Source organism: Scyliorhinus canicula, chromosome 1 (assembly GCF_902713615.1).
Source record: "Scyliorhinus canicula chromosome 1, sScyCan1.1, whole genome shotgun sequence".
Classification (NCBI taxonomy): Eukaryota; Metazoa; Chordata; class Chondrichthyes; order Carcharhiniformes; family Scyliorhinidae; genus Scyliorhinus; species Scyliorhinus canicula.
The window spans coordinates 41018439-41044837 of NC_052146.1; the positions used below are offsets into that span (position 1 = coordinate 41018439).

General features: G+C 52.1%; 1 protein-coding gene across 4 annotated transcripts in view; it reads left to right on the forward strand.

Annotated features, from left to right (window-relative positions):
• LOC119961814 (P2X purinoceptor 4-like) overlaps nucleotides 1–26399 on the forward strand; it is a 137825-nt gene that overhangs the window by 22571 nt on the left and 88855 nt on the right. For all 4 annotated transcript variants that reach the window (XM_038789174.1, XM_038789202.1, XM_038789193.1 and 1 more), the window contains exon 4: nucleotides 21660–21732. In XM_038789174.1, the coding sequence (XP_038645102.1) occupies nucleotides 21660–21732 (73 nt within the window). The remainder of the gene's footprint in view (nucleotides 1–21659; nucleotides 21733–26399) is intronic.

The following is a 26399-nucleotide window of genomic DNA, read 5'->3' on the forward strand; positions in this document are numbered from 1 at the left end:
AATATGAAATGAAATGAAATGAAAATCGCTTATTGTCACGAGTAGGCTTCAAATGAAGTTACTGTGAAAAGTCCCTAGTCGCCACATTCCGGCACCTGTTCGGGGAGGCTGTTCAGGGAATATCAATCCCCAAGTCTTCTAAGTGTCCCATGATCCATGACCTTCTTAAGGATTCATTTGTGCCCTTGACCTGCTTGACCCCAGGTTATGATATTCCCCCCCACCCACGAACCCCTCCCCACCGAAGTCCGTGGTGGCGCCATCGCACACTCGACCGGGCTGAGATGGGCAGGCAGGAGGCAAGGGTGGACGGCGGCGTTTTTCGAGAAACTGTTTGCCCTCAACGACCACAGATGGAGGAGGGTTCGGCGACGAGTAGCAGAGTGGGATGCGCCTCTTCCATCCAGACCTGCGAGGGATTTTGGGCACCTGTGGCATTTGCTGGGGAGGCACCGGCAGCCCCGGCACTGGGGGAGTCGAGCCCATCTCCGAGTCAGGGGGGTCCGATGGGGAGTTGGGCGGACATGTGCAGCTGCTTTGTGACACAGCAGGGCCGGAGACATCAAAGGGGGTCGGACAGCGCCCGCAGGGCTGTCAGAGGAGCTGCCTGTGGGCATGTTGCCAGGGCCCATTGGAGTCCAAGAAGACCGAGAAATCTTTGCTCATGAACGAGGGCTCATTATCATGTACAAGGACCACTGGAATCATGTTGGTGAAGAATGAGAGGCGGAGTTTCTCAATTATCATTGCCATGGTGATAGATGGCACTCGGTTGGCCTCCATCCACTTGGACTGCGATTAGCAGAAGAAGCATTGAGCCCAGAAAGAAACCAGCAAAATCGACATGGATGTAGGCTCAAGGACAGCCAGGCCATTCCAATAGGTGCAGGAGTGCAGTGGCAAGGAGCCGTTGGTGTTCCTGATGTCACACTGGCAGGCCACCGTCTCAATATTTGCGTCTATAACAGGCCATCAGACACAGCTCTGAACTAACATCTTCAGCCGTGAAGTTCCAGGGTGACCACTATGGAGGGCACTTAAAACTAACAACTGACCTTTCTCCGGGATCACCACTTGGGCCCTTCAGAGTAAGACCCCATCTTCCAACTTAACTCAGTCAACTTGGTGGTGAAGGCCCAGATAATTGATCTGCAGTGCCGCCAATGAGGACGATGTTTTGCAGCTTCACTAAGATGGGATTCTTTTGTGTTCATTTGCGTATACACGAGGCCATGACAGGAAGAGTATCCATAAAATTTAATACGCCTGATAATCCATCAACAAGGTTGGGAGGCATCGACTCCCAGGGCAACGGCAGGTGACGCAGTGCATCGTCGTGGGAAATCAGGGTTCCAGATCTGGGTGATCAGCCCCGGTCTATCGATGGACAAGTCGCAGGAGAAACCACAAGTAGGGCAACGAGATCCAACACTCGTGACGAGGGCAGGTGGTGGCCCCGGAGACATGGGGACATATGCAGCCACATTTCAAGGACCTGGTGCTGATCCAACGAAAAGGAGGGATCCGCATGCCCTGGTCCACGCCTTAAGGTGTTCACCTTCGTGGTTGTAGTTTCTGGACTCCCTGGTCTGCGTCTTCCTTCACCTGGGCTATTTGGGGAGCTTGTGCCAACATCAGAGAAGGTTCCACCAGCAGCCACACCTGCATTTCCGCTTTGCTGAAACCCCAGACCAACTAGTCCCTCAGGGCCTCAGTCTATACCGCTGCATCATTACAGAAGGCGGTGAGCTAAAATGGCCACTGACTACCTCGATCAACTGTTCGAAAGTGTGAGAGTTGGGACGGTGGGAAAAACCAAGTCTTGGATCAAACCGTAATTCTCCGCCCCACAGCGGTAAGGAACACCACCACTTGCCGCTTATTCTTAGTAATGCCATTGGCCCAAAAGAACAAGCGAACTTGCTCAGGATAACCAACCCAACTTTCCCGAGCCACATCAAGCCGATCCAACTGACCAAACAACCAAATCCCGGGCGCGGAAGAACCCAGCCGGAACCCGGGGCTATGGAGGTAGCAGAGGCCAAAGGCTGCAGCATCATCCACAGACCAGAGTTTACTCCTTATTGCCAGAATTATAAGTTCCGGAAATGAGTTCACACCGAGCAGAACAGGTTTCCTCAAAAGGAAAAAGGTATAAAGTATAACATAATTATGCTGTTCTCCACCCTCCAACCCCCCCCCCAAACAATGATGATCTTGAGGGCGGGGAAGGCATTAATTGGACAGGATTAGGCTGTTTATTCGACCAGGAGTTTTCAAACTCAGGGTCGCGACCTGCAGGTGATGAAAGCAGGTTTTGGGATTGATGCGACCATCAATTCACTCAACACACGAGTAGAAGTAAATTGTGGCTTTAATCGACTTACAACTGAGCCTGCCTGCGACCAGAAGAACTGAGGGCAGGCTCACAAGACGTTATACTTCCGGTAGTGGGAGGAGCCATGGGCTGAGCCAAGGGTCGAGCCCTGTACATGCTCCTCATGCACAGTGATGCACAGTGTGAATTATACATTCATCACATTCACCCCCTGTTAAAAAAGTCAAGTCCGGCAGGGGTGACGGGTCTATAAGTTGAGTCCGTCCGGTGCTCGAATCGTCTGCTGGGATCGGCGGAGCACTGGGATTGCAGCCGCTTCTGATGGCTGTGTGCTGATGTCCGGTGTGAATCTGAGGGTGGACTCCGGGGGTGGTTCGTTCAGAGCTTCGTTTCTGACCGGTGCGACGGGCGAAAGGGGGCGCAGGAAACCTGTAGGCAGGGCGTCGGGGTCGGGTGGGGTGTGGTGTGAGGGTACCTCAGTGGTGGTGGTGGTGGTGGATCCTGCAGGTGCCAGGTCCCTGAGGGAAACGGTGTCCTGCTGGCTGTCGGGGTGTTCAATAAAGGCGTAGTGGGGGTTTGAATGCAGTAGTAGGACCCCCTCTACCAGTGGGTCCATTTTATGTGTCCGGACGTGCTTCCGGAGGAGAACCGGGCCCGGTGTCCTCAACCAGGATGGAAGCGAGGCCCCCGTGGTAGTGCCCCTAGGGAAAACAAATAATCGCTCGTGAGGGGTCTGATTAGTGGCCGTACACAGGAGGGACCTAATTGCATGGAGCGCGTTTGGGGAGGACCTCCTGCCAGTGGGAGGTCGGGAGATTCCTGGACCAGGAGGACCAGGGTCAGTAGGACGATCTTCCAGACCGTTGCGTTCTCCCTCTCCACCTGCCTGTTCCCCCTGGGGTTATAGCTGGTAGTCCTGCTCGAGGCGTTGCCCTTGTCGAACAGGTACTGACGCAGCCGTCACTCATGAAGGACGAACCCCTGTCGCTGTGGACATAGTTAGGGAAACCGAACAGAATGAAGACACTGTGCAGGGCTCTGATGACTGTATGGGAGGTCATATCGGGGCACGGGATAGCAAACGGGAATCGCGAGAATTCGTCTATGATGTTAAGGAAGTACACATTATGGTTGGTCAAGGGGAGGGGCCCTTTGAAATCGATGCTCAGTCGTTCAAAGGGCCCGGATGCCTTTACCAGGTGGGCCTTGTCTGGTCTATATAAGTGCGGTTTACACTCCGCGCAGATCGGGCAATTCCTGGTGACAGCTTTTACCTCCTCGGTGGAGAAAGGCAGATTGCAGGCCTTGATGTAGTGGGCAAGCCGGGTGACCCCTGGGTGGCAGAGGTCATTGTGGATAGCCTGTAATCGGTCGTCTTGCGCGTTGGTGCATGTGCCGCTGGACAGGGCATCTGGGGGCTCGTTGAGCTTCCCCGGATGGTATATGATATCATAATTATATGTGGAGAGTTCGATCCTCTACCTCAAGATTTTGTTATTTTTAGTTTTGCCCCGTTGCGAGTTGTCGAACGTGAAGGCAACCGATCTCTGGTCGGTGATGAGGGTAAACCTCCTACCTGCGAGGTATTGCCTCCAGTGCCGTATGGCTTCATCAATGGCTTGAGCTTCTTTTTCGACTGAGTGTCGAAGTTCCGAAGCAGAGAGGGTTCGGGAGAAGAACGCTTCTGGCCTACCTGCCTGGTTCAGAGTGGCGGCGAGAGCGACCTCTGAGGCGTCGCTCTCCACTTGAAAGGGGACAGATTCATCCACCGCCCGCATGGCGGCTTTGGCGATGTCCTTCTTAATGCAGTTGAAGGCCTGGCGGGCCTCGGCTGACAGTGGAAAGATTGTGGTCTTAAATAGTGGGCGGGCTTTGTCCGCATATTGCGGGACCCACTGGGCGTAATAGGAGAAAAATCCAAGGCACCTCTTGAGGGCCCTGGAACAGTGAGGGAGAGGGAGTTGTAAGAGGGGGCGCATACGGTCCGGGCCAGGTCCCAGGACCCTGTTTTCCACGACATAGCCGAGGATGGCTAGTCTGGTTGTGTGGAAAACGCATTTCTCCTTATTGTATGTGGGGTTAAGGTTTTGGGTGGTTTGGAGAAATCGGTGGAGGTTGGCGTCGTGGTCCTGCTGGTCATGGCCACAGATGGTGATGTTATCCAAGTACGGAAACGTGGCCCGCAGGCCGTACTGGTCCACCATTCGGTCCATTGCTCATTGGAATACCGAGACCCCATTCGTGATGCCAAGAGGAAGGAAATGGAAGAGGCGGCCGTCTGCCTCGAACGCCGTGTAGTGGCGGTCCTCCGGGCGGATTGGGAGCTGGTGGTATGCAGACTTCAGATCCACCTTGGAGAAGATGCGGTACTGGGCGATTTGGTTGACCATGTCTGCAATTCTGGGGAGGGGGTACGCATTGAGGTGCGTGAACCGGTTAATGGTCTGGCTGTAATCAACCACCATCCGGAACTTTTCCCCGGTCTTGACGACCACCAGCTGGGCTCTCCAGGGGCTATTACTGGCCTCTATGACTCCCTCACTTAAGAGTTGCTGGACTTCGGCTCTAATAAACACCCTGTCCTGCAGGCTATACCGCCTGCTGTGAGTGGCCACGAGTTTGCAGTTAGCGGTGAGGTTAGCGAAGAGTGGAGGGGGGGGGTCGATTTTTAGAGTTGCTAAACTGCATATAGTGAGAGGGGGAAGGGGTCCGCCGAAGCTGAGTGTTAGGCTCCTGAGGTTACATTGAAAATCGAGCCCGAGTAGGAGAGGGGCGCAGAGGTCTGGGAGTACATACAATTGGAAGTTGGAGTAGTTGGCGCCCTGTATCATTAATGTCGCAACGGTGCGCCCTTGTATCTGGACCGAGTACGACCCTGAGGCGAGGGTGATAGTTTACTGTGCTGGAAAGATAGGGAGCGAACAGCGTCTTACCAGACCTGGATGAATGAAGCTCTCGGTGCTCCCGGAGTCGAAGAGGCACGGTGTCTTGTACCCGTTGACTTGAACGGACATCATGGAGCTTCTGAGGTGCTTTGGCCGCGACTGGTCCAAAGTGACTGCGTTGAGTTGCGGGTAGTCGGTGGCTCGATCAGCAGTGCTGGAGCGGCCCCGTGATGACTGTCCGCGGAGATCGTAGTCGTCGATTTGCATATCGGGTGATGGCCAAGATGGGGCCCCCATTGATCGCACGTGATGGGCGGCGAGGAAGATGGCGCCTAAGATGGCAGCCAACATGACTCGCACATGGGCGGCCGCGTGGGGGAGGATTGCCAAGATGGCGGCCCTCATGAGTCACATATGTCGTGCGGAGGCGGAGTCGGCAGACACGCTGCCACGTTGCGGGGTCTGCGGGCCTGTGAATTGGAGGGGCGATTGTTCTGGATAGCGTTAGAGTTTGAGGATTTGGTTTTAGCCAGGCATACTTTTGCAAAGTGTCCTTTTCGTCCGCAGCTGCTGCAAGTCGTGTTGCGGGCCGGGCAGTGCTGCCGTGGGTGTTGGGGCTGACCGCAGAAGTGGCACGATGGCGCTCCGTGGTGGGCGGGCGGCCGCACGGCGCAGGCCTGGGGCAGTCTCTGGTCGGGGGTCCACGATAGGGTTGCGTGGTCGGCTGGGAACGAGTTCAAACTTTGGAAAGCGACCTCCAGCGAGGTTGCTAGCGTTACTGTGTCCTCCAGGTTCTGGGCCCCTTTTTCGAGGCGACGCTGGCGCACGTAATTGGACTGGACCCCTGCAACATACACATCACGGATGGCGAGTTCCATATGCTGGGAGGCAGTTACAGCCTGGAAGTTACATTCCCGTGCTAGAGCTTTTAGGATGTGCAGGTCGTCTTCTAGCGACTCTGCGGGGCGCTGGCGGCGGGTATTAAAAATATGCCACGCGTAAACTTCATTTACGTGCCGCACGTACAGGCGGTCGAGTATTGCAAGGGCTTTGGTGTACGAGTCGGTACTATCAAGTTGAGTAGAAATGCGATGGCTCACCCGTGTGTGTAGAAGACTGAGTTTCTGCTCTTCAGTAACACCGGAGGTAGTCGACGCAGCCAGGTAGGCCTTGAAGCATCGAAGCCAATGTAGAAATATTTCCTTCGCTTCTGCGGCCTGCGGGTCGAGTTCCAGTCGATCAGGTTTGAGGGCTGATTCCATGGTGGTTTTTTAAGTCGACTAAATTGATGCGACCATCAATTCACTCGACACACGAGTAGAAGTAAACTGTGGCTTTAATCAACTTACAACTGAGCCTGCCTGCGACCAGAAGAACTGAGGGCAGGCTCACATGACCGCAGCACTTTATACTTCCGGTAGTGGGAGGAGCCATGGGCGGAGCCATGGGCAGAGCCACGGGTGGAGCCCTGTACATGCTCCTCATCTCCCCTTGTGGGCAGAGCCACGCAACGGCTCACGGATGGAGCCCACAGGGACACAGTGATGCACAGTGTGAATTATACATATTATACATTCACCACAGGGATCACAGGAGGAACGGCCAACAGTCGCGGGCAGCTTTTAAAGATGGCGGCCGTGAATGTCTTTTGAGGTTGCCAGCTATCCTGCGGATGTGTACCCGATGAAGCAGTGCGCAGGCCCTGAGCCGAGCAAGGTGGACCGCCTCCTCCAGATGTCAGCGCGCTGTCCAGTCCCAGTTTTTTTCTGCAAACAATGGGGTCCTCCCACCGGAAGCGGAGACAGAGAGCGGGTCACGCGCCCCATTCGCTGACGTCACATGTTCTGGGCGTGAGACAGATTCCTGTATTTTGCAGCTGCCAGCAATGCTGGTGTGAACTCCAGGGCCTCTGGTGAACAACCCATGAAGAAGAAGCTGAAAACAGGAACAAAGCAGCATAAAGATGATTACTTGAGGTGTGCGTTTGTAAATTGTGCCACTGCAAAGCAGGATTCCAAGTTCATGTGTGTTATATGCAGGGAAGCACTGGTAAATGAAAGTTTAAAACCCTCAAAACTTCAAAGAGAATTGAAGACTAAACATGGCGTGTTCGAGGACAAAAGTCTTGATTTTTTTCAACGGATGCAGTGAGACCTTAAATTATCAGCCAAATTCATTATCAGAACGTAACGTTGAATAACAAAGTGAGTGAGATCGTGAGCACCAAGCAGGCTCACCTGTCACATTAAAGCTAAGCAAAAATGGTGGGTCGCGAAATCGGCCAGTGATGGTCATAAAGGTCAGCCAGCGTGGGTTGCGAAGGTCGGCCGGCATGGGTCGTGAAGGATTGCCGGTTGGTTAAAATGGGTTCTGGGCACAAAAGTTTATGAGACTGTTACCTGAAAAGGAAGAATGTGTAGGGTTACAGGGAGAAGACAGGAGAATAGCCCTGAGGGCATTGCTCATTCAAGGATCCGGTACAGACATGATGGATGGAATGGCAGCCTCTTGCACTGTAACAGTTCTATGATTCTGTGATGATGGCAGGTGGGGGCCCTGTCACCTTCTTACCTGATCAAGTCCATGGCAGGAAGGCCTGTGGACAGCCTTCCCACCCCACTCCCAATTGAGGCACTTAACTAAGGAACAATTAAGGGCCTCGTCAAGCCACAGATGTGGGCCTGTCACCACGTGATCAGCATAACGAGAAAACCTCTCCATTTCATTTGAATCCCTGCGAGATCAAAAATGTGTGTATCTCAGCCTTAAATATACACAACTATCTGGGGCAGAGAATTCCAAAGATTCACAACCCTGTAAGTGAAAAACAATCTCCTCACTATGACAGAGGTAATGATTTTGCCACTGTTTGTCTGTAAATTGTATGGGCGCGACCTGCCGGCCCCGTGAAGCCTTAACAGGAGTGCAACTCGGCCAACAAATGCCGGGTGAAGCCTCCCATGGGCTTCCCGGCAGCTAGTGCGTCTGGTGAAATCTACCCGGACTTCGCAAGACGGTGCAATCAGGATCCTGCCCACAATGGGCATGACCAAGCCATGCAGGCCCCTGGGTGTCATGGACAGGACACGGTGGCCCTCTGGCCCTCCCCTGGCAGGCAGGCACCTTGGCACTGCCAACCTGGCACTGCCTTGCCCAGTTGACACAGCAAATGTAACAGGAGCACTGCCAGGGTGGAGGGTGAATGGGGGTATGAACGGTGGGGGGTGCAGGGTGGGTTTGAAGCAGCCCCTGGAAGCTTGGGGGGGGGGTGGAGTAGAGGTCCTAGAAGGGACGGGGCTCAAAAGGGGCATTGGAAGGCCTGAAAAGGGGGGCCCTTGGCGATCCCATAGCAGGGTGTCATCACCTGGGAAGGTGTGGGATAATGCCCATATGTGTGGGGGTGACATTGCCTATGGGTGGGGGGTGGGGGGGGTGGGGGGGGGGGGGGGGGAACTCACACGCTCACTTAAAGATCAGGGCATCCTTTCAAAATGGTGGCCTGATCTCTGAGGAGCGTCTGGCCAGTTCAGCTCTCCAATGATGAAAATAAGTGTGGGCTTGACTGGGGAGAAACTCCCCAGGGCCCGGAAAAGTGAGTTTAGATATTAGTGGGGAATCCATTGACAGAGCCGGTGGGAAGCTCCCAGCAAAACATGCCACAAATGGCACTTGGAAACTTTTCCATTAGACTGTGCCCTATGTCTCAAAAAACTAATGGACTGATTTCAATTAAATTTGATGCATAAATAGAACATGACCCAAGGAAAAACTGATTTGATGTTGACTAAGATGTGGAACAGATATGGATGACATAATTTTTGAAGGATCCATTCGATAATGTGAGATAGGACGATAGGACAAATTGCCTTTTTCCTTTCAGAATAAGAACTAGAAGTAGGCAATTCAGCTCATCAAACTTGCCCGCCATTCAATATGATCATGGCTGATCTCATCTTGTCCTCAACTCCACTTTCCAGTATTCCAAGTGCAGTCTCACCAATGCAAACAGGCAATTCTTTATTGCCACAAGTAGGTTTACATTAACACTGTAATGAAGTTACTGTGAAAATCCCCTAGTCGCCACACTCCGGCGCCTGTTCGGGTACACAGAGGGAGAATTCAGAATGTCCAATTCACCTAACACCCCCCCCCCCCCCCCCCCCCCCCACATTCGCCGGCCAATAATAATATAATAAATTTGGGAAGCCCAACCTCCCCACCTACTGCCCCCTTACTGACCCTGGCTACTCCCCCCCCAAATGAACGAGGTGACCGACCTGTCCACTTCCCTGAAGAACGCCTTCGGCACAAAGACCGGCAAGCACTGAAATAAAAACAAAATTTGTGGCAGCACATTCATTTTAATCGCCTGCACTCGACTAACCAATGACAGAGGAAGGGTGTCCCACCTTGCCAAGCCCATTTTCACCCTCCCCACCAAACTAGTAAAATTGTACCCACAGAGGCCCCTCAGTTCCGCGCCACCTGCACCCCCAAATACCTGAAGTGGGTTGCTGCTCTGAGAGATGACAGCCCTCCTACTCCCGGCCAGGACACCACAAAATATTCACTCTTTTCCAAGTTTAGTTTATATCCTGAAAAAGATCCAAATCTTCGGAGAAGTCCCATTATGTTCCCCATCGACGCACTTGTTCTGATATAAATAACCATAAGTCATCCGTGTACAAAGACACCCTATGTTCCATCCCCCTGTAGTATTCCCTTCCACAGTCCTGAACTCCTTAAAATGATGGCCAAAGGCTCTATTACATTTAATAGCCTCCTAATATTTGAAAATAGCTGCCTTTCTTTCAAGAACCCCATCTGGTCTTCCCCTATCACCTTCGGGAGGCACCCCTCCAACCTAGCCACAAGCACCTCCATAAGTATCTTGGCGTCCACATTTAGTAGCGCTGAAGACCTATACGATCCATACTCCATTGGGTCCTTATCTTTCTTTAACAGCAGGGAGATTGAGGCCTGCCCCAATGATTGTGGTCGCTCCCCCTTCTCTATCACCTCCTTGAACATTCCCACCATCAGCGACGCCAATTTGTCTTCAAATTTCTTGTAATACTCCACTAGGATCCCACCTGCCCTGTCATCTTCCCCGACTGCTTCCTCCCAATTGCCTCCTTCAACTCCTGTTCCCTCACCGACAGCTCCAATCTGGCCTGTCTTCCTCCTCCAATCTCAGATACTCCAACCCATCCAGGAACTCCCTCATCCCCTGATCCTCCCCTGATGGCTCCAATCTGTACAACTTTTCATATAACTCCTCAAACACCTTATTAATCTGTTCTGGAGCCACCACCAATTTCCCTGTCCTAGACTATTTCCGTCACCGCCTCATCCCTCCAAAGTTTGCCTGCCAGTATCCGCCCTGCCTTCTCCCCATATTCGTAAATTGCTCCACTCACCCGGCTCAGTTGGCGTATCGCCTTCCCCGTGGACAACCAGTTGGAACAAGCCTGAAGCTCCCTCCTTCTGTCCAAAAGGGTCGGATCTACATCATCTGCATATCTCCTGTCCACCTCCAACATCTCCTTTATCAGCCTTTAATGCTCCTCCCTCTCCTCTTTATCCATCTTGGCCTTAAACTCTGTCACCTCCCCCTCACTACTGCCTTCAGGGCCTCCCTTACCCACCTATGATACTTCCCCTGTACAGTTAAAGCCCATGTACTCCTCAATTACTCTCCCGATCTTCCCACAAAAACTTTGGTCCCCCAGCAACACAACATCCATTTTCCACTCCGGTCTTTGGGCTCCTGCCTTCTCCAGGACCATGTTCACCCAATGCGGCACATGATCTGAGATTGCTATTGCCGAACACTCTGATCCTCTAATCCCAGCCAACAGCGCCTTCCCTACTACAAAGAAGTCTATCCTCGAGCGACTGTGACCTACCTATCCTTGGCTCTTGTACCAAATTCCGGTTCCCTCCCGCTATTAACCAGTGCGAATCTAAGTCCAGAATGGCCCCAAGCACCTTCCTCACAAATCCTGCAGCATCTCAGTTAGGGGGATACACACTTGCCAACGCCACCAACCTTCCCTCCAACGCCTCTCTTACTATTACATATCTACCCCCCTGCTCCACCACCACCTTCTCCATCTGGAACCTTACCTTCTTACCCACCAAAACCACTACCCCCCAGAACCCTGAGTGAAATATTTGGCTTTCCCAGCCCTTCCTAAGCCTCACCTGATGTTTCACCTTCATGTGAGTCTCTTGTCGCATAAAAATATTGGTCTTTAAGCTTTTTAGGTGTGCAGACACCCTCAACCTCTTCACCCTCTCCCCCTAAAACCCTTGCATTCAACGTAACTATTCTGACTGGGGGGTCTATCACCACCCCCCTCCCCCCGCCCCCGCCCCCTCCTATCCGCCATCATCATAACTCTAGACCCTGCCCACTAGACCTGGCCCGCTCAGTCCCTTTGCTGCTGTTGAACCCCTCCCCCCTCCCAGAATTCCCCCATACACTTCCCCTCGAAAACACCTCACCCAGTAGTTGTTCCCCCCCCCCTACTTTTCACACCTCCTAGGCCCATCGAAAGCTGTTCGACCAGGCTCCAATGACCACAGTCCTACCCCCCCAACCATGCTGCGTTGACTAGCCACTAGCCAGCTTGAGTTTGCTAATGCGGAGGCCCCTGCCCAGGCCCCACTCCCCTTCAATCCCCATCCCCTACCCGGTTCCAGAAAAACAAAGAAATTCCCTTCAAACAAACAAACCCAGTGCAAACACACAAACCCCAGAAAACCGCCATTACATAAAATTACAACTCCTACCTCACCCAACCAGGCAACTGCACCCCATTAAACACATAGAACATAGAACGATACAGCGCAGTACAGGCCCTTCGGCCCACGATGTTGCACCGACATGGGAAGTCAAAAACTAAAGGCCATCTAACCTACACTATGCCATTATCATCCATATGCTTATCCAATAAACTTTTAAATGCCCTCAATGTTGGCGAGGTCATATAACATATAACAAGATAGAATAAAAAACTATGAAGTAGGGAAACAAAAAAATAGAACTATATACAATCATCGACCCCGCTACCCCACTTTCAGTCCAAGACCAATCCCCAGTCTCATTTCTGCCCCAGTCCTTCTGCCTTCACAAATGCCTTCGCTGCTTCACCCGTCTCAAAATAAAAGTCCTTGGAGTTGTATGTCACCCTCAACTTCGCTGGATACACCACACCGAACCGTACCCCACTGTTGTAAAGTGCTATCTCCACTCGACGGAAGGTCACCCGCCTCCTTGCCAACTCCACTGTTAAGTCCTGGTATATGCGTATATCAGCTCCTGCCCACTGCGCCTCCCACTTCTGTTTCGCCCAACTTGGGACTTTCTCCTTCACGTGGTACCTGTGAAAACAAATAATCACCGCTCTTGGCGGCTCATTCGCAGGCCCACAATCCTCAGATTTTGTTGCCTAGATCTATTTTCAAGGTCCTCCAATTTGGCTCGCAGACCTTTGTTGGCCTTACCATCCTCTGCAGCATCTCACCCATCGAGGTGAACTGACCGCTGTGCTGCAACAAGGCCTCCACCACTCCCTTCAGTTTCTCACCCTGCTCCTGCACCTCGGCCGATGTCTTCGACACCGCCACCTTCACCAGGGCAATCGCCTCCTCCACCAGCACCTTCAATGCTGCCATCATCTCCATCCTCATCACCTCCGTGTGCTTAGCAAACTGCTTCTTGAATTCCATGACCATCACCTCGGTCATCTTTTCTATCGGGTGCCACTCAACATGCGACTTCCTCCTACATGCCGCCACCGGAAGTCTCTCTAACAAGATCAGTTTAATGTGGAAATTTTAAGCATGTCTGGAGGAATTTGGTACAAACCTGATTATTGTGTTTGTGTGAGAATGTGTTTGAGATTTTAAATCCACGAAGAATAGCTGATTCCTATCAAATCAGTCATTAGAAATTGACTTAAATGAAGCAAAATAAATAATTTAAGTTTTATAATGAAGGAGAATGGAGGATCTTGTTTAGTATTTTAATCAAGCAATTGTGAATTTGCAGTGCTTTGTCTCTTTACGAATCTGTCAACAATGGTTTCATGGTTAGTCTTTTAATTCCAGATTTTTTATTGAATTCAAATTTCACCATCTGCTGTGGTGGGATTCAAACCCAGGTCCCCAGAACATTACCCTAGGTCTCTAGATTACTAGCCTAGTAATATTACCACTAGGCTACCATCTCCCCATTAACGCTGACTCCCCAGTTAACACAGCATGGCAGAGGTATGCACTCTACTGCATGCCCTCTTCAATTGTTGTGAGACTGTGCCTCTGTGTTCTAGATTTGCCAGCCAGGGGAAACAATATCCTAGCTTCTACCTTGCCAAACCTATTCAGAATCTTGTATGTTTCAATGTGGTCATCTCTCAGTCTTCTGAACTTGAGAGAGTATAGGCCTAATTTATCAAAGGCAGGTAAAAAAAGGTAAAAGTTACTATAGTTCCAGACGACATAAGCTGTTTTCTCCTTTGAGGGGGAGAGCTGACTGCTGGTGATTTAACATGAGGATCACTACACCTCAGGCAAGGGGCAAGGGGCAAGGTTGAGAATGCGGACCTTCATGAAGAACCTATCGGTATGGGAATTGAAACCACACTGCTGGCCTTGCTCTGCATCACAAACCAGCTGTCTAGCTAAGTGAGTTAAAGCAGCCCTCGGATATCATAGGCAAAATCCTTTCATCACAGGAACTAAACTTCTTTGCCCCACCTTCAAGGCTATATCTTTCCTTAGATATGGAAATCAAAACTGTGCACAGTACTCTAGGTATGATCTCACCAAATCCCTATTCAACTATACCAAACTTCCTTCTTTTTGTGCTCCGGCCCCATGCAATAACTGCTAACATGCCATTTACCTTCCTGACTCTGCTGACCCTGCTTGCTAACCTAATTGCTTGCTGCACCCCTCACTAAATCACTACTATCAGGAGGTTTATTAACAACCTCTACCAGTCCTGCATTCTTTGCTGCTTCCATTGCCCAATTATGCTTAATAAAACCCTTTCTTTCTAGTGCAAGAATTGTGCCTTTTATCAATTGTGGTGAATGTAACTTAGTAATTCACACTGTATTTACCAATATCATTGTAAGCGCAGTAGCGTTATCCGACCACTAGGGGGAGTAGCTCTGGGAATGCTCAGGAGTTTGTACAGGGCTCCATCCTTGGCTCTGCCCACGACTCCTCCCCCTTGACTGCTGTATAAATAACCGTGTCCAGAGCCAGCCTGCAGTTCATCGAGAGTTCAACGGGTAACAGGCTGGCTCTGTAGTAAGTAGATTAAAACCACTGTTCATATCTTAAAGCACGTGTCTCGTGAATTGATGGTTCCATCATCAATATTGCTACTCCTTTTCCAAATTGTCCTGTCCTTTCTGAAGGTCCCAATACTCAAGACGTGGCCAGGTTTTTATAATAGTAACTACATCATTCCCTTTGAGCTAAATTTATGTTTCAAACTCATTTGTTTTTTTCCATATGCATTTACACTCATATAAAGAACTCCTCTTGGGTCCTGCGGCGGCTAAGGTGCTGAGGAGGTTTATGGACTAGATGGGAGGGCTGGATCCTTGGAGGTTCGCGAGGCCGAGGGCCAGGGAATTTTCATACTTCTCCCATGTGCATAAGGCCTACTCCCGGATCGACTTCTTTGTTTTGAGTAGGGCGCTGATTGCGGGGGTAATAGATGCTGAGTACTCGGCGATAGCCATTTCTGACCATGCCCCGCATTGGGTGGACCTCGAGCTGGGGGAGGAGAGGGACCAGCGACCGTTATGGCGCTTGCAGGTGCGGCTGCTGGCAGACGAGGATGTGAGGGGGCGGGTTCGAAGATGCATCGAGAGGTACTTGGAGGCCAACGATAATGGGGAGGTCCGAGTGGGGACAGTATGGGAGGTGCTGAAGGCGGTGGTTCAGGGGGAGTTGATCTCCATTCGGGCCCACAGGGAGAGAGGGGAGCAGAGAAAAAGGGAGAGATTGGTGGGGGAGGATGGTGAGGGTGGACAGGAGGTACGCGGAGGCCCCGGAGGAGGGATTGCTGAGGGAGCGGCGCAGCCTTCATGCTGAGTTTGACTTGTTGACCACCAAAAAAAGAGCCCAATGCTGCATGCAGTGGACACCATCGGGGGAATTGCCTTGTCCTCTTTGAATTACCCCAAAAGTGGTTTATAGTTGTATAAGCCGTGAACGCAGGGCCATAGACATATTGATGGAATCATCGAACGCCGAGCATCAATGCCAACCCTTTTCTATTTGGGCTTAATTTCGCTCCATCGCCACCAAGTGCTTGAAGTGAATGCAGTGGGCCGCTCGGTACCATCATCCATCCTGTCTGCTAAAACAGCCTCGGCTCACGTGAGGCGTCAAAAATTTCTTTGGTTGTCCTTCCCTGTAACTCTGGGGATATGGTGGAGTGGTCAGAATCAAGCCAAGACCCTGGAGTGGGTTGAGAGAAGCTATACCAGGATGATACCAGAGAGAAGGGAGTTCAGTTATGTAGAGAGATTGGAGAAACTGGAATTGTTCTCCTTAGAGCAAAGATAGTTCGAGGAAGACCAAATAGATAGAGGCATAGATAGATTTTCACCACCACCTTCTCAGGGCAACTAGGGATGGGCAATAAATGCTGGCCTAACCTGTGATGCCCAAATTCTGTAAATTAATTCTTAAAATGAAGGGTTTTGATAGAGCAACTGGAGAAAAACTATTTACTCTGGCAAGTGTATAACCAGAGGTTATTTAAAATAATTGGTGAAAGAATTAGAGGCAAAATGAGACATTTTTCACATCAAGATCTGGAATGCACTAAAGTGTGCTGGAATCAGATAACTTCCATTGTAACTTTCAAAAGAGAATTGGACAAGTTCTTGTAGAGGACTAATTCATTTCAGGGATATGGGGGAGAAAGTTTGGGTGTGGGACTGCATTGGACAACTCAATCAATGAGCCAGTACGGTCACGGCCGGCTGAATGGACTCCTTCAGTACCGTAATGATTCATGCGGTACCAGCACACCAGCGACATTGGTCGAGGTAGTCACAACCTTGCATTTTATGGACTCGCTGCCGGTAAAGGCCTGGACACTGACGGACCTGCTGCTGGTCAGGGTCTGCCACATCGTGCTGTACGTGACCCAGCACCGTGCCCTCCCAAAGGATCTGGAGGCTTTTACCATGAAGGTGGTGAAACTCAGCATAGTGGACATTCTCCTGTGGGGTTCATGGGTAGTAATCCCTGAACGCGGCTAGGGGGCCATTTGATTCATGATTCAGAAATGTCCAAATCCTTGTCTGATTTGTGAATTCCAGTTTGTTTTCTAAAGGGGCAAAGCCTTTACTCACAATAAAAGGAGCTAACCATGCCAGAAGGGCAGGATTTTCCTACACTGCAAACTCTCATTTTTCCCAGCCCAATGGGTTATCAGCTCAGATAAAGGAATTTCATATGAATGTTAATTGGTCAAGAGCCTATATCACAGTGTCATGTTGCCCAATTTGTTTTCTTTGCTTTGACTTTTTTCCACAGTAACCGTCTGTTCCTGAACATGGGAAGTTAAACTGGACACACCACTCCTATTTTGGCAATGCCTTGATGCTTGCCAGCATTGCCTTGTTGAAATCCACATAGTATGTCATTCAACTCACACTGATCTATTTGTCTTGGGAGGCATCTGTCATATAATATAACAGAGCTTTGAATGTTTGCTAATTCTCCCACCCAAACCTTTTCTTGGTGCACCTTGTTTAACAATATGACAATGTAATGATCTTTCAATAATATGGTGTATTTATGTTTGCTTTGTTCAGCACCAGTGCAGGTTATAATGACATTTCAATATTGTGGAGCTAATAATAACGGAGGTGAGTTCTGAATGGCAGGAAACGATAGTGGGTGCAAAATGCAGAAGAAGTTTCATTGCATCAGAATTTTCAATTTCAACATTTATCTAACTATCATTTTACTTCTGGGTTTCATATCTCCTGTGCATGTCAACGGGCATGATGCTCACTTATATGATGTGATCACAAATCAACGACTTAATGGACCAATTCAAAAATGGAATTTGGAGTAGTTGGTAACTTTAGTAAAGAGAAGGAAAACTTTATTATGGACTCTAGATGTTCAAAGTCTTAGCTCTATTTTACATTGCCTCGTGAGATACTGCTAGGTGCAGTAAGGAGCAGAAACGAGATAACCTTCTCCAGCATTGGAAAACTGAAACCTGCTTCCACCATGAAGAAGGTCCGGTGAAAGTTGGCTAAGTGGTGGTAGCAGCAGAACTATTATTATACGCCATGACAGGATCCAGAGCAGGAAGTAGTTTTTTGTAGAAAATATTTTATTTAGGCATTTATTAAGGCTCCTGGATCTTCCGATATGCCAAAGATCACCACCTCTGGACTCGGTACCACCCTGACCTTTGATACTCCTGATATGGGTGCCTGGAACTCGCTGCCTGCGGAGGTGGTGGAAGCAGGGACGATAGTGATGTTTAAGGGTCAACTTGACAAATACATGAACAGGACGGGAGTAGAGGGATACGGAATGAAATGAAATGAAAATCGCTTATTGTCACGAGTAGGCTTCAATAAAGTTACTGTGAAAAGCCCATAGTCGCCACGTTCCGGCACCTGTTCGGGGAGGCTAGTACGGGAATTGAACCGTGCTGCTGGCCTGCTTGGTCTGCTTTAAAAGCCAGCGATTTAGCCCAGTTGCTAAACCAGCCCCCGGAAGCGTAGAAGATTTTAGTTTAGACAGGCAGCATGGTCGGTGCAGGCTTGGAGGACCAAAGGGCCTGTTCTTGTGCTGTACTTTTCTTTGTTCTTTCTTTGTTCTTTATATGATTTCAACAAATCCCTGCCAGAAACCTCTCAGCCTCGGACATGCCTAAAGCATATGAACATGATTTGCAGGACCCTCCCTGCACATCGCCCACACCTATCCTCCAGCCCCTCAAAGAACCTGCTTATCCGGGCCACTGTCATGTGCGCCGTGTGGACCACCTTAAATTGTATCAGGCTGAGTCTGGCACAGGACAAGGATGCATTGACTCACCTCAGCACCTCCTCCCACCATCTGGCCTCCTACTCCCCACACAGCTCTTCTTCCCATTTTCACGTCAGCTCCCCCATCGTGGCACCCTCCCACTCCATCAGTTTCTTGTTGATCTCTGAACCTTCTCCATCCCTACTCCTACTCTCCACGCCACCTTATCCTGTAGCCCCTGGGGCAGCGGTGCAGGAAGGTGCAAACGTGCCTCCACACAAAGTCCCTGACCTGCAGATAACGGAGCCCATTCCCAAGCAGCTCAAACCCCTCCTCTAACTCCTCCAAGCTTGGGAAGCCCCCATCAATAAAGAGATCTCTAAATCTCTCGATCGCCGCCAGCTGCCACCTCCTGAACCCTCCCATCCAGCCCACCCCAGAACGAACCGGTGATTATCACATATCAGTGCCCACACCGACGCCCCTTCCAACCCCATGTGCTGCCGCCCATGTCCCCATACCCTCAGGGCTGTTACTACTACCGGGCTTGTAGTGTACCTGGCTGGCGAGAACGGCAGAGGTGCCATCAACAATGCCCCCAAACTCGTGCCCCTACATGAGGCCGCATCCACCTGCTCCCAAACCGACCCCTCACCCACTATGCACTTCCTGACCATCGCCATATTCGCTGCCCAATAATAATTTATAAAGTTCTGAAGGGCCAGCCCCCCCACCCTCACCCCCGCTCCAGCAGATCCTTCTTCACCCGCGGGGTTTTACCTGCCGACACAAACCCAGAAATCATCAGTTTTTTTAAGAACTGGGGATAAAGATTGGGAGGCTCTGAAAGAGGAAAAGGACCCTCGGGAGCACCATCATCTTAACTGTCTGTACTCTACCCACCATTGTGGAAGCTGTGGGCATTGGAGGCACTACCTGGCTGTTAGGAGGTTCACCCTCATCCCCGACCAAAGGTCGGTAGCCTTTATGTTCAAAGACACACAGCGGGGCAAGAATCGAACTCTCCACCTATAATTGATGCGACCATCAATTCATTCAAAGATACGAGTGAAGTAAACTGTGGCTTTAATCGACTTACAACTGAGCCTGCCTGCGACTAACTGAACTGAAGGCGGGCTCGTAAGACTGCAGCACTTTATACTTCCTGCTGGGAGTGGAGCCAAAGGGCGGAGCCCTGTACATGCTCCTCATCTCCCCCTGTGGGCAGAGCCGCGCAACGGCTCACCGATGGAGCCCACAGGGACACAGTAATATACAGTGTGGATTTATGTTATACGTTCACCACATTGATCGTAACGCATATTTTCTTAACGTCGTTGACGAGTATTCCCGTTTCCCCTTTGCCATACCATGCCCGGCTTGACCGTGGCCACTGTCATTAAGGCCCTGCATAGCATCTCCACCCTGTTCGGTTTCCCCACTTATGTCCACAGTGACCGGGGCTCCTCGTTCATGAGCGATGAGCTGCGTCAGTACCTGCTCAGTAAGGGAATTGCCTCGAGCAGGACTATCAGCTACAACCCCCGGGGAAACGGACAGGTGGAGAGGGAGAACGCGACGGTATGGAAGGCCGTCCTTCTGGCCCTATGGTCTAGAAATCTCCCGGTTTCCCTCTGGCAGGAGGTCCTCCCTGACGCGCTCCACTCCATTAGGTCACGCTTTTGCACAGCCACGAGCGAGCGAGGAAATCCACACCCGGGGTCTTGCTTCTGTCCTGGCTGAACAACACCGGGGCCTGTCCTCCTCCGAAAGCATGTGAGGAGCCATAAGTCTGACCCCCTGGTCAAGAGAGTCCAGCTCCTATACGACAACCCTCAGTATGCCTACGTGGCGCACCACGATGGCTGACATGATACAGTCTCCCTCCGGGATCTGGCACCCGCTGGTTTCCCTCGACCACCGCCTATCTCCCCACCCCCCCCCCCCCCCCACCCTACACCGGACACTGCCCCCGCCCGTACATGGCCTACTACATGGCCCCTCCCCCCATCGCTGATCTACAGTGATGAAGCTCCAGACGATACGCTCCCGGAGTCAACAAGCCCAACACCTGTGCCCACAGCGACGAGTTGAGCACCCGTGCCCGCAGCAAAGCCGGAGCTGAGGCGATCACGGAGAACGTGATCCGGACAGACTGGATCTGTGAGTCCACTTCACCCCCACTGGACTTCAAGTTTTTTAACAGGGGGTGAACGTGGTGAATGTATTACTGCTACTATTCACCATTGTATTGCATTACATTGTATTGTATTATGTTGATGCCCTTGTGGGCTCCGCTTATGGCTCCGCCCTCTCGGGGGAGGTATATAGATCTGTAGCCTGTAGGCGGCACTCAGTACAGAGCAGTCGCAGGCAGGCACAGATTTGGCTCATTAAAACCACTGTTCACTTCTACTCAACGTCTCGTGTGAATTGATGGTTGCATGAATGGGGTTGCTCCCGTCCCAATTTTGCCTTCAGAAGTGGGCCGGTTGCATTGCAAACTGTTCGGCGCCTGGCACAGTTCTCATTTTTGGCCTATTCACCGCCCTCGTTTCGCTCGAGCGAGAGTGCGACAAGGCCTGAGAATCATGCCAAGAATGTAATAAGGAGAGGTATGTAATTCAAGCAGATTTTTAATAACCAGAATTAAAATGGCACTATAATTAGAGAGGCTAATTGGAAGTACAAAACATGACTGGGCAAAACAGATTTTAGGTAATGAAAAATAATCCAAAGTAAAAAATGTATGTTTCGAAACATATATTGCTGGCTTTAAGTCATGGAATTCTGGAATTGTGTCTAATTGCACATATGTAACAAAAATGGGAGTCCAGATTGTGAGGTTAAGGGCGGGTTTCTTCGGCCTAACCCACCTGGTGACCAGAAATTCTCGACCGAGGTCAAAGGACCTTTACTTGTTCCGCACCTCGTCTGTGGCGATCTTGCTGCGGACGCGGCTGAAGAAACCAGTTTGGAGTACATTATTATTCTGCATGTAACTATTAGGGACTTGTCTCAAAACCAATTTCTGGAAGCCTTAGCGTGTCAAAGTAACAAAACATTTAAAAATTCATATATCATCCTCATTGTAATGGCAACAAATGCATGGAGTTTCTGCCTGGTCAGCTCTGTGGAAATGTGGTATGACACACTTAATTGAAGGACACTGAAGATCTCAACATGTATGTAGATGTACAAATATTAGCAGGATATCAGGCAAATTTGAAACTTGTTCTGCAGCAGGATTTAAACAAAATAAGTAAGTGTCCTGTCACAAGTGTATTTTGACAGATCAACATAACATGTGATGTGAAATTGTATGAGAATTGTGTTTAATTTAATTTGTTTGCTGTTTAAAAAGTTTGCCTAAAGCTAATGTTTACTTTTTACAGATGCCAAGTAAAAGGACTAGATGTAAATCTGACCATGATTGTGCAGCTGGACACCATAACGCTCAGAGCAATGGTATGTTCAACTTTATCTTACTGTAAGGGCATTATGCAGAATGAAATACTGAAACACAGTAATGTTTGACAGGAATGCTTTAATTGACTGATTTTTTTTGTGCATTTTGGTTTTAAAATTCTGACTTGGAAAGTGATCTTTTTAAGAAGTGCATGTGATGAACCTTCATCAAATCTGTATGTCTGACTAATCCTACATCTTTTATGAAAATGAAATGAAATGAAAATGAAAATCGCTTATTGTCACAAGTAGGCTTCAAATGAAGTTACTGTGAAAAGCCGCTAGTCGCCACATTCCGGCGCCTGTTCGGGGAGGCTGTTACGGGAATCGAACCGTGCTGCTGGCCTGCTTGGTCTGCTTTCAAAGCCAGCGATTTAGCCCAGTGTACTAAACAGCCCCTTTTATGCATCATTCAAGTTACAGTTTTCTATCTGACCTGGTGGTAACATCAGAAAGAAAGCCAACTAATCGCAGTCAGGTCCAGGGATACAAAACTTCGATCACAGGTGATAACTCTATTATTCCAGACAATGTTGGATAACTTTTTTTAAAATTGAGGAACTAAGATGAAGGGCTAAGGTCCAAAGACAAGGTGCCCTGCAAGATCCTTTGGGACATGAGAAATAGATGACTTCAAGCTTTTTTTTAAGTTTCAAAGTTGCGGTTTAAACAAAGGCTACTTGAGGTAACGGGCTGGGATTCTCCGAAAACCGACACGATGCCCGGGAACTGGCTCCAAAAATGGCGCGATCACTCCGGCGTCGAGCTCCCCCAAATGTTGCGAAGTATCCGGGTGCAGCGTAATCCGGAGCCATGAGGTCATGTTGCAGCTGTACAAAACTCTGGTACGGCCGCATTTGGAGTATTGCATACAGTTCTGGTCGTCTCATTATAGGAAAGACGTGGAAGCTTTGGAACGGGTACAGAGGAGATGTACCAGGATGTTGCCTGGTATGGAGGGAAAATCTTATGAGGAAAGGCTGATAGACTTGAGGTTGTTTTCGTTAGAGAGAAGAAGGTTAAGAGGTGACTTAATAGAGGCATACAAAATGATCAGAGGGTTAGATAGGGTGAACAGTGAGAGCCTTCTCCCGCGGATGGAGGTGGCTAGCACGAGGGGACATAGCCTTAAATTGAGGGGTAATAGATATAGGTCAGAGGTAGGTTTTTTACGCAAAGAGTGGTGAGGCCGTGGAATGCCCTACCTGCAACAGTAGTGCACTCGCCAACATTGAGGACATTTAAAAGTTTATTGGATAAGCATATGGATGATAATGGCATAGTGTAGGTTAGATGGCCTTTAGTTTTTGACTTCCCATGTCGGTGCAACATCGAGGGCCGAAGGGCCTGTACTGCGCTGTATCGTTCTATGTTCTATGTTCTAACACCGCGCGGCATCACAGCACAAAAGACGCCCCCCCCCCCCCCCCCCCCCGGAAGACCCGCCAAGATGCCCGTCCACCGTGCAGGTTCCAGGAGCGCGACACAGAGGCACTCCTGGACGCAGTACAGAAGAGGAGGGAGGCCCTGTACCCCGGACATGGCCGCAGGGTCGCCCCACGGCTCAGCCAGCGCCTGTGGAGGGAGGTGGCAGAGGCTGTCAGAGCGCTGTGGCTGTGATACCAAGGACAGGCATCCAGTGCCACAAGAAGGTGAACAACCTCATCAGGGCAGCCAGGGTGAGTCCGTCCCCCCCCCCCCCCCCCCCCCCCCCCCCGAGTGCGGCACACCCCCAGGTGCAACCAACCCTAACGCTAACCCAATAACAACCCCTAATGTGCTGCGCACCTCTTGCCAATATACGCGCAACCGCTGCCGTGAATTCATATACCTGTTGAACACTGTTGCCCTTTACCCCTGCCACCCACCCGCCCGCCCCCAAGAGAAGCGTGCACACAACAGGGAGCGTCAGAGGACTGGAGGGGGCCCAGCTTATGAGAGACCACTTCCCATGAGGAAAGGGCCCTGTAACTGGAAGGCGGACCTGAGGACCGGGAGGTTGCCGATACAGAGGTCGGGGGCCCGCCAGCAAGTGAGCCATCCATGGCCCTTCCCCCTCCCCCATATCCCCCATAACCCCACTACCCCATATCCCCCATATTCCCACTACCCCATATCGCCCATATCCCCCCTCCCCGTATCCCCCATAGCCTAAATCCCCCATATCCCCCTCCCCCATATCCCCCCTCCCCATATCCCATGCCCAAATCCCCCATATCCCCCTCCCCATATCACCCCTCCCCCATATCTCCCTCCCCCATATCCTCCATATCCGCCCTCCCCCATATCCCCTCTCCCTCATATCCCCCTCCACCAGATCCCCCTCCCCCATATCCCCCATCCCCCATATCCCCCCTCCCCCATATCCTCCCTCCCCCATATCCCCCATCCCCCATATCCCCCCTCCCCCATATCCCCCGATCACCGCCCGCGTGTCTAGCCATGCATGCTGTATTGTGTATTGCAGGACCAAACGTCGAGGCACCCATCCCTGCGGATGCCGACTGCCTGCTGGACGCCCCAGGGTGGCCACGAGAGAGGGAGAGACCCGGAGCAACAGGGAGACGACGCCCCCGTCTGTGGCGACGCAGGCATGTGACACCCAGCCACGAGGGGAGCAGCCAGTCCGCGGTGGAGGCAATGGGTGCGATGGTGTCAGACATGGGGAGCAGGATGCGAGGCCTGGGGCATTCCATGAAGGCAGCGTGTGTGGCCCAGGACCTGGCTTCCCTCTCACAGGAAGCCATGAGCCAGAGCCAGCGGCAGGTGGCAGAGGCGCTCAAAGCTGTGGCCCAGCCTCAGCAGGCCATGGCGCAGTCCCAGCAGGCAATGGCCCAGTCTCTGCAGGCAATGGCCCAGTCTCAACAGGCCATTGCTGAGGGGATCGGTGCCATTGCCCATCTGCTAGCCAGCGTCGCACGATCACAGGCAGGAATGGGCAATTCCCTGAGCTCCATGGCTGCAAACCTGCAAACCCTTGTCGATACCACCACGGGCCTCCAGGACTGGCAGCGCCTGGTGTCGGGAGGGCGTCGGATGGCCGGCCTGTTCGCACCCCCGACGCATGTAGAGGCCCGGGGCCATCGGGAACCCCAAGGGAGGAGAGGCCCCGAAACACCGCGACACCTCGGAGTCCCCCCCCCCCCTCTCTCTCTCTCCATCCCAGGTGCATCTGGCGGGCAACAAGCAGGACAGGCTGGCAGCTCGCCATCCCAGTTGCCCGAGCCGCAGCCTGGCCCGTCTAGGCCGTCCCGTCCCAGGAAACGGCCGCCAAAGGGATCCCGAGTCAGAGGGCAGGAATCACAGGAGTCCACTTCCAGTTCTGCTGTACCGTCTGGGGAACCACCTAGGCGTAGTCAAAGGGCCCGTAAGGCCAAACAATTAGACACTAAGTTGGCACGGGTGCAGGGCGCAGACGTGTTTTCGGGGCTAGGGCACATGTATGGACAGTTTGTTATTAAAATCACTTTCACACCTACAGAAGCTGCCTTTGTTCTCTGTCCGAAGTGTGCGGGAGTGTCATGTACGTTGAGCGCCAGTGTGTGTGTGTGTGAGGGGTGGTCTTACGTCGGCCCCAGGTGAGTGTGCCCCCCCTCCACCTGGGCTGCCCTCTCCATCACCCCGGGCAGAGGACGGGACCGTGCGCTGCAGTGTCACGGCCGCATGCAGGGATGGTCCGGGCGGGTGGATGGTGGTACTGAGGCCATGGGTCACACATTGTCCAACGATGCGGAGCCAGGAGCTCATCGCAGAACGGCTCGTCATCATCCTCCATGGCCTGCAATAGACACGCTTCCACCGGCGACCGCGTGAGCCCGGCCCGTTATCCCCGGCACTTGCTCCCTCCCCCCCTCCCTGGCACTGTCCCCCCCTCCCTGGCACTGTCCCCCCCTCTCCGGCACTGTCCCCACTCCTCTGGCACTGTCCCCCCCCTCCCCGGCACTCGCTCTCTCCCCTCACCCCCCTCCCCGGCACTCGCTCTCTCCCCCCCTCGCTGGCACTGTCCCCCCTCCCCGGCACTCGCTCTCTCCCCTCTCCCCCCCTCCCCGGCACTCGCTCTCTCCCCTCTTCGCCCCCTCCCCGGCACTCGCTCTCTCCCCTCTCTCCCCCTCCCCAGCACTCGCTCTCTCCCCTCTCCCCCCCCCCCCTCCCGGGCACGCGCTCTCTCCCCCCCCTCCCTGGCACTGTCCCCCCTCTCCGGCACTGTCCCCCCCTCTCCGGCACTGTCCCCCCCCCTCCCCGGCACTCGCTCTCTCCCCTCTCCCCCCCACCCCCTCCCGGGCACGCGCTCTCTCCCCCCCTCCCTGGCACTGTCCCCCCTCTCCGGCACTGTCCCCCCCTCTCCGGCACTGTCCCCCCCCCCTCCCCGGCACTCGCTCTCTCCCCTCTCCCCCCCTCCCCGGCACTCGCTCTCCCCCCTCTCCCCCCCCTCCCCGGCACTGTCCTCCCCTCCCCGGCACTGTCCTCCCCTCCCTGGCACTGTCCCCCCTCTCCGGCACTGTGCCCGCCTCCCCGGCACTCGCTCTCTCCCCTCTCCCTCACTCCCCGGCACTCACTCTCTCCCCTCTTCCCCCCCTCCCAGGCACTCGCTCTCTCCCCTCTCCCCCCCTCCCCGGCACTCGCTCTCTCCCCTCTCCCCCCTTCCCGGGCACGCGCTCTCTCCACCC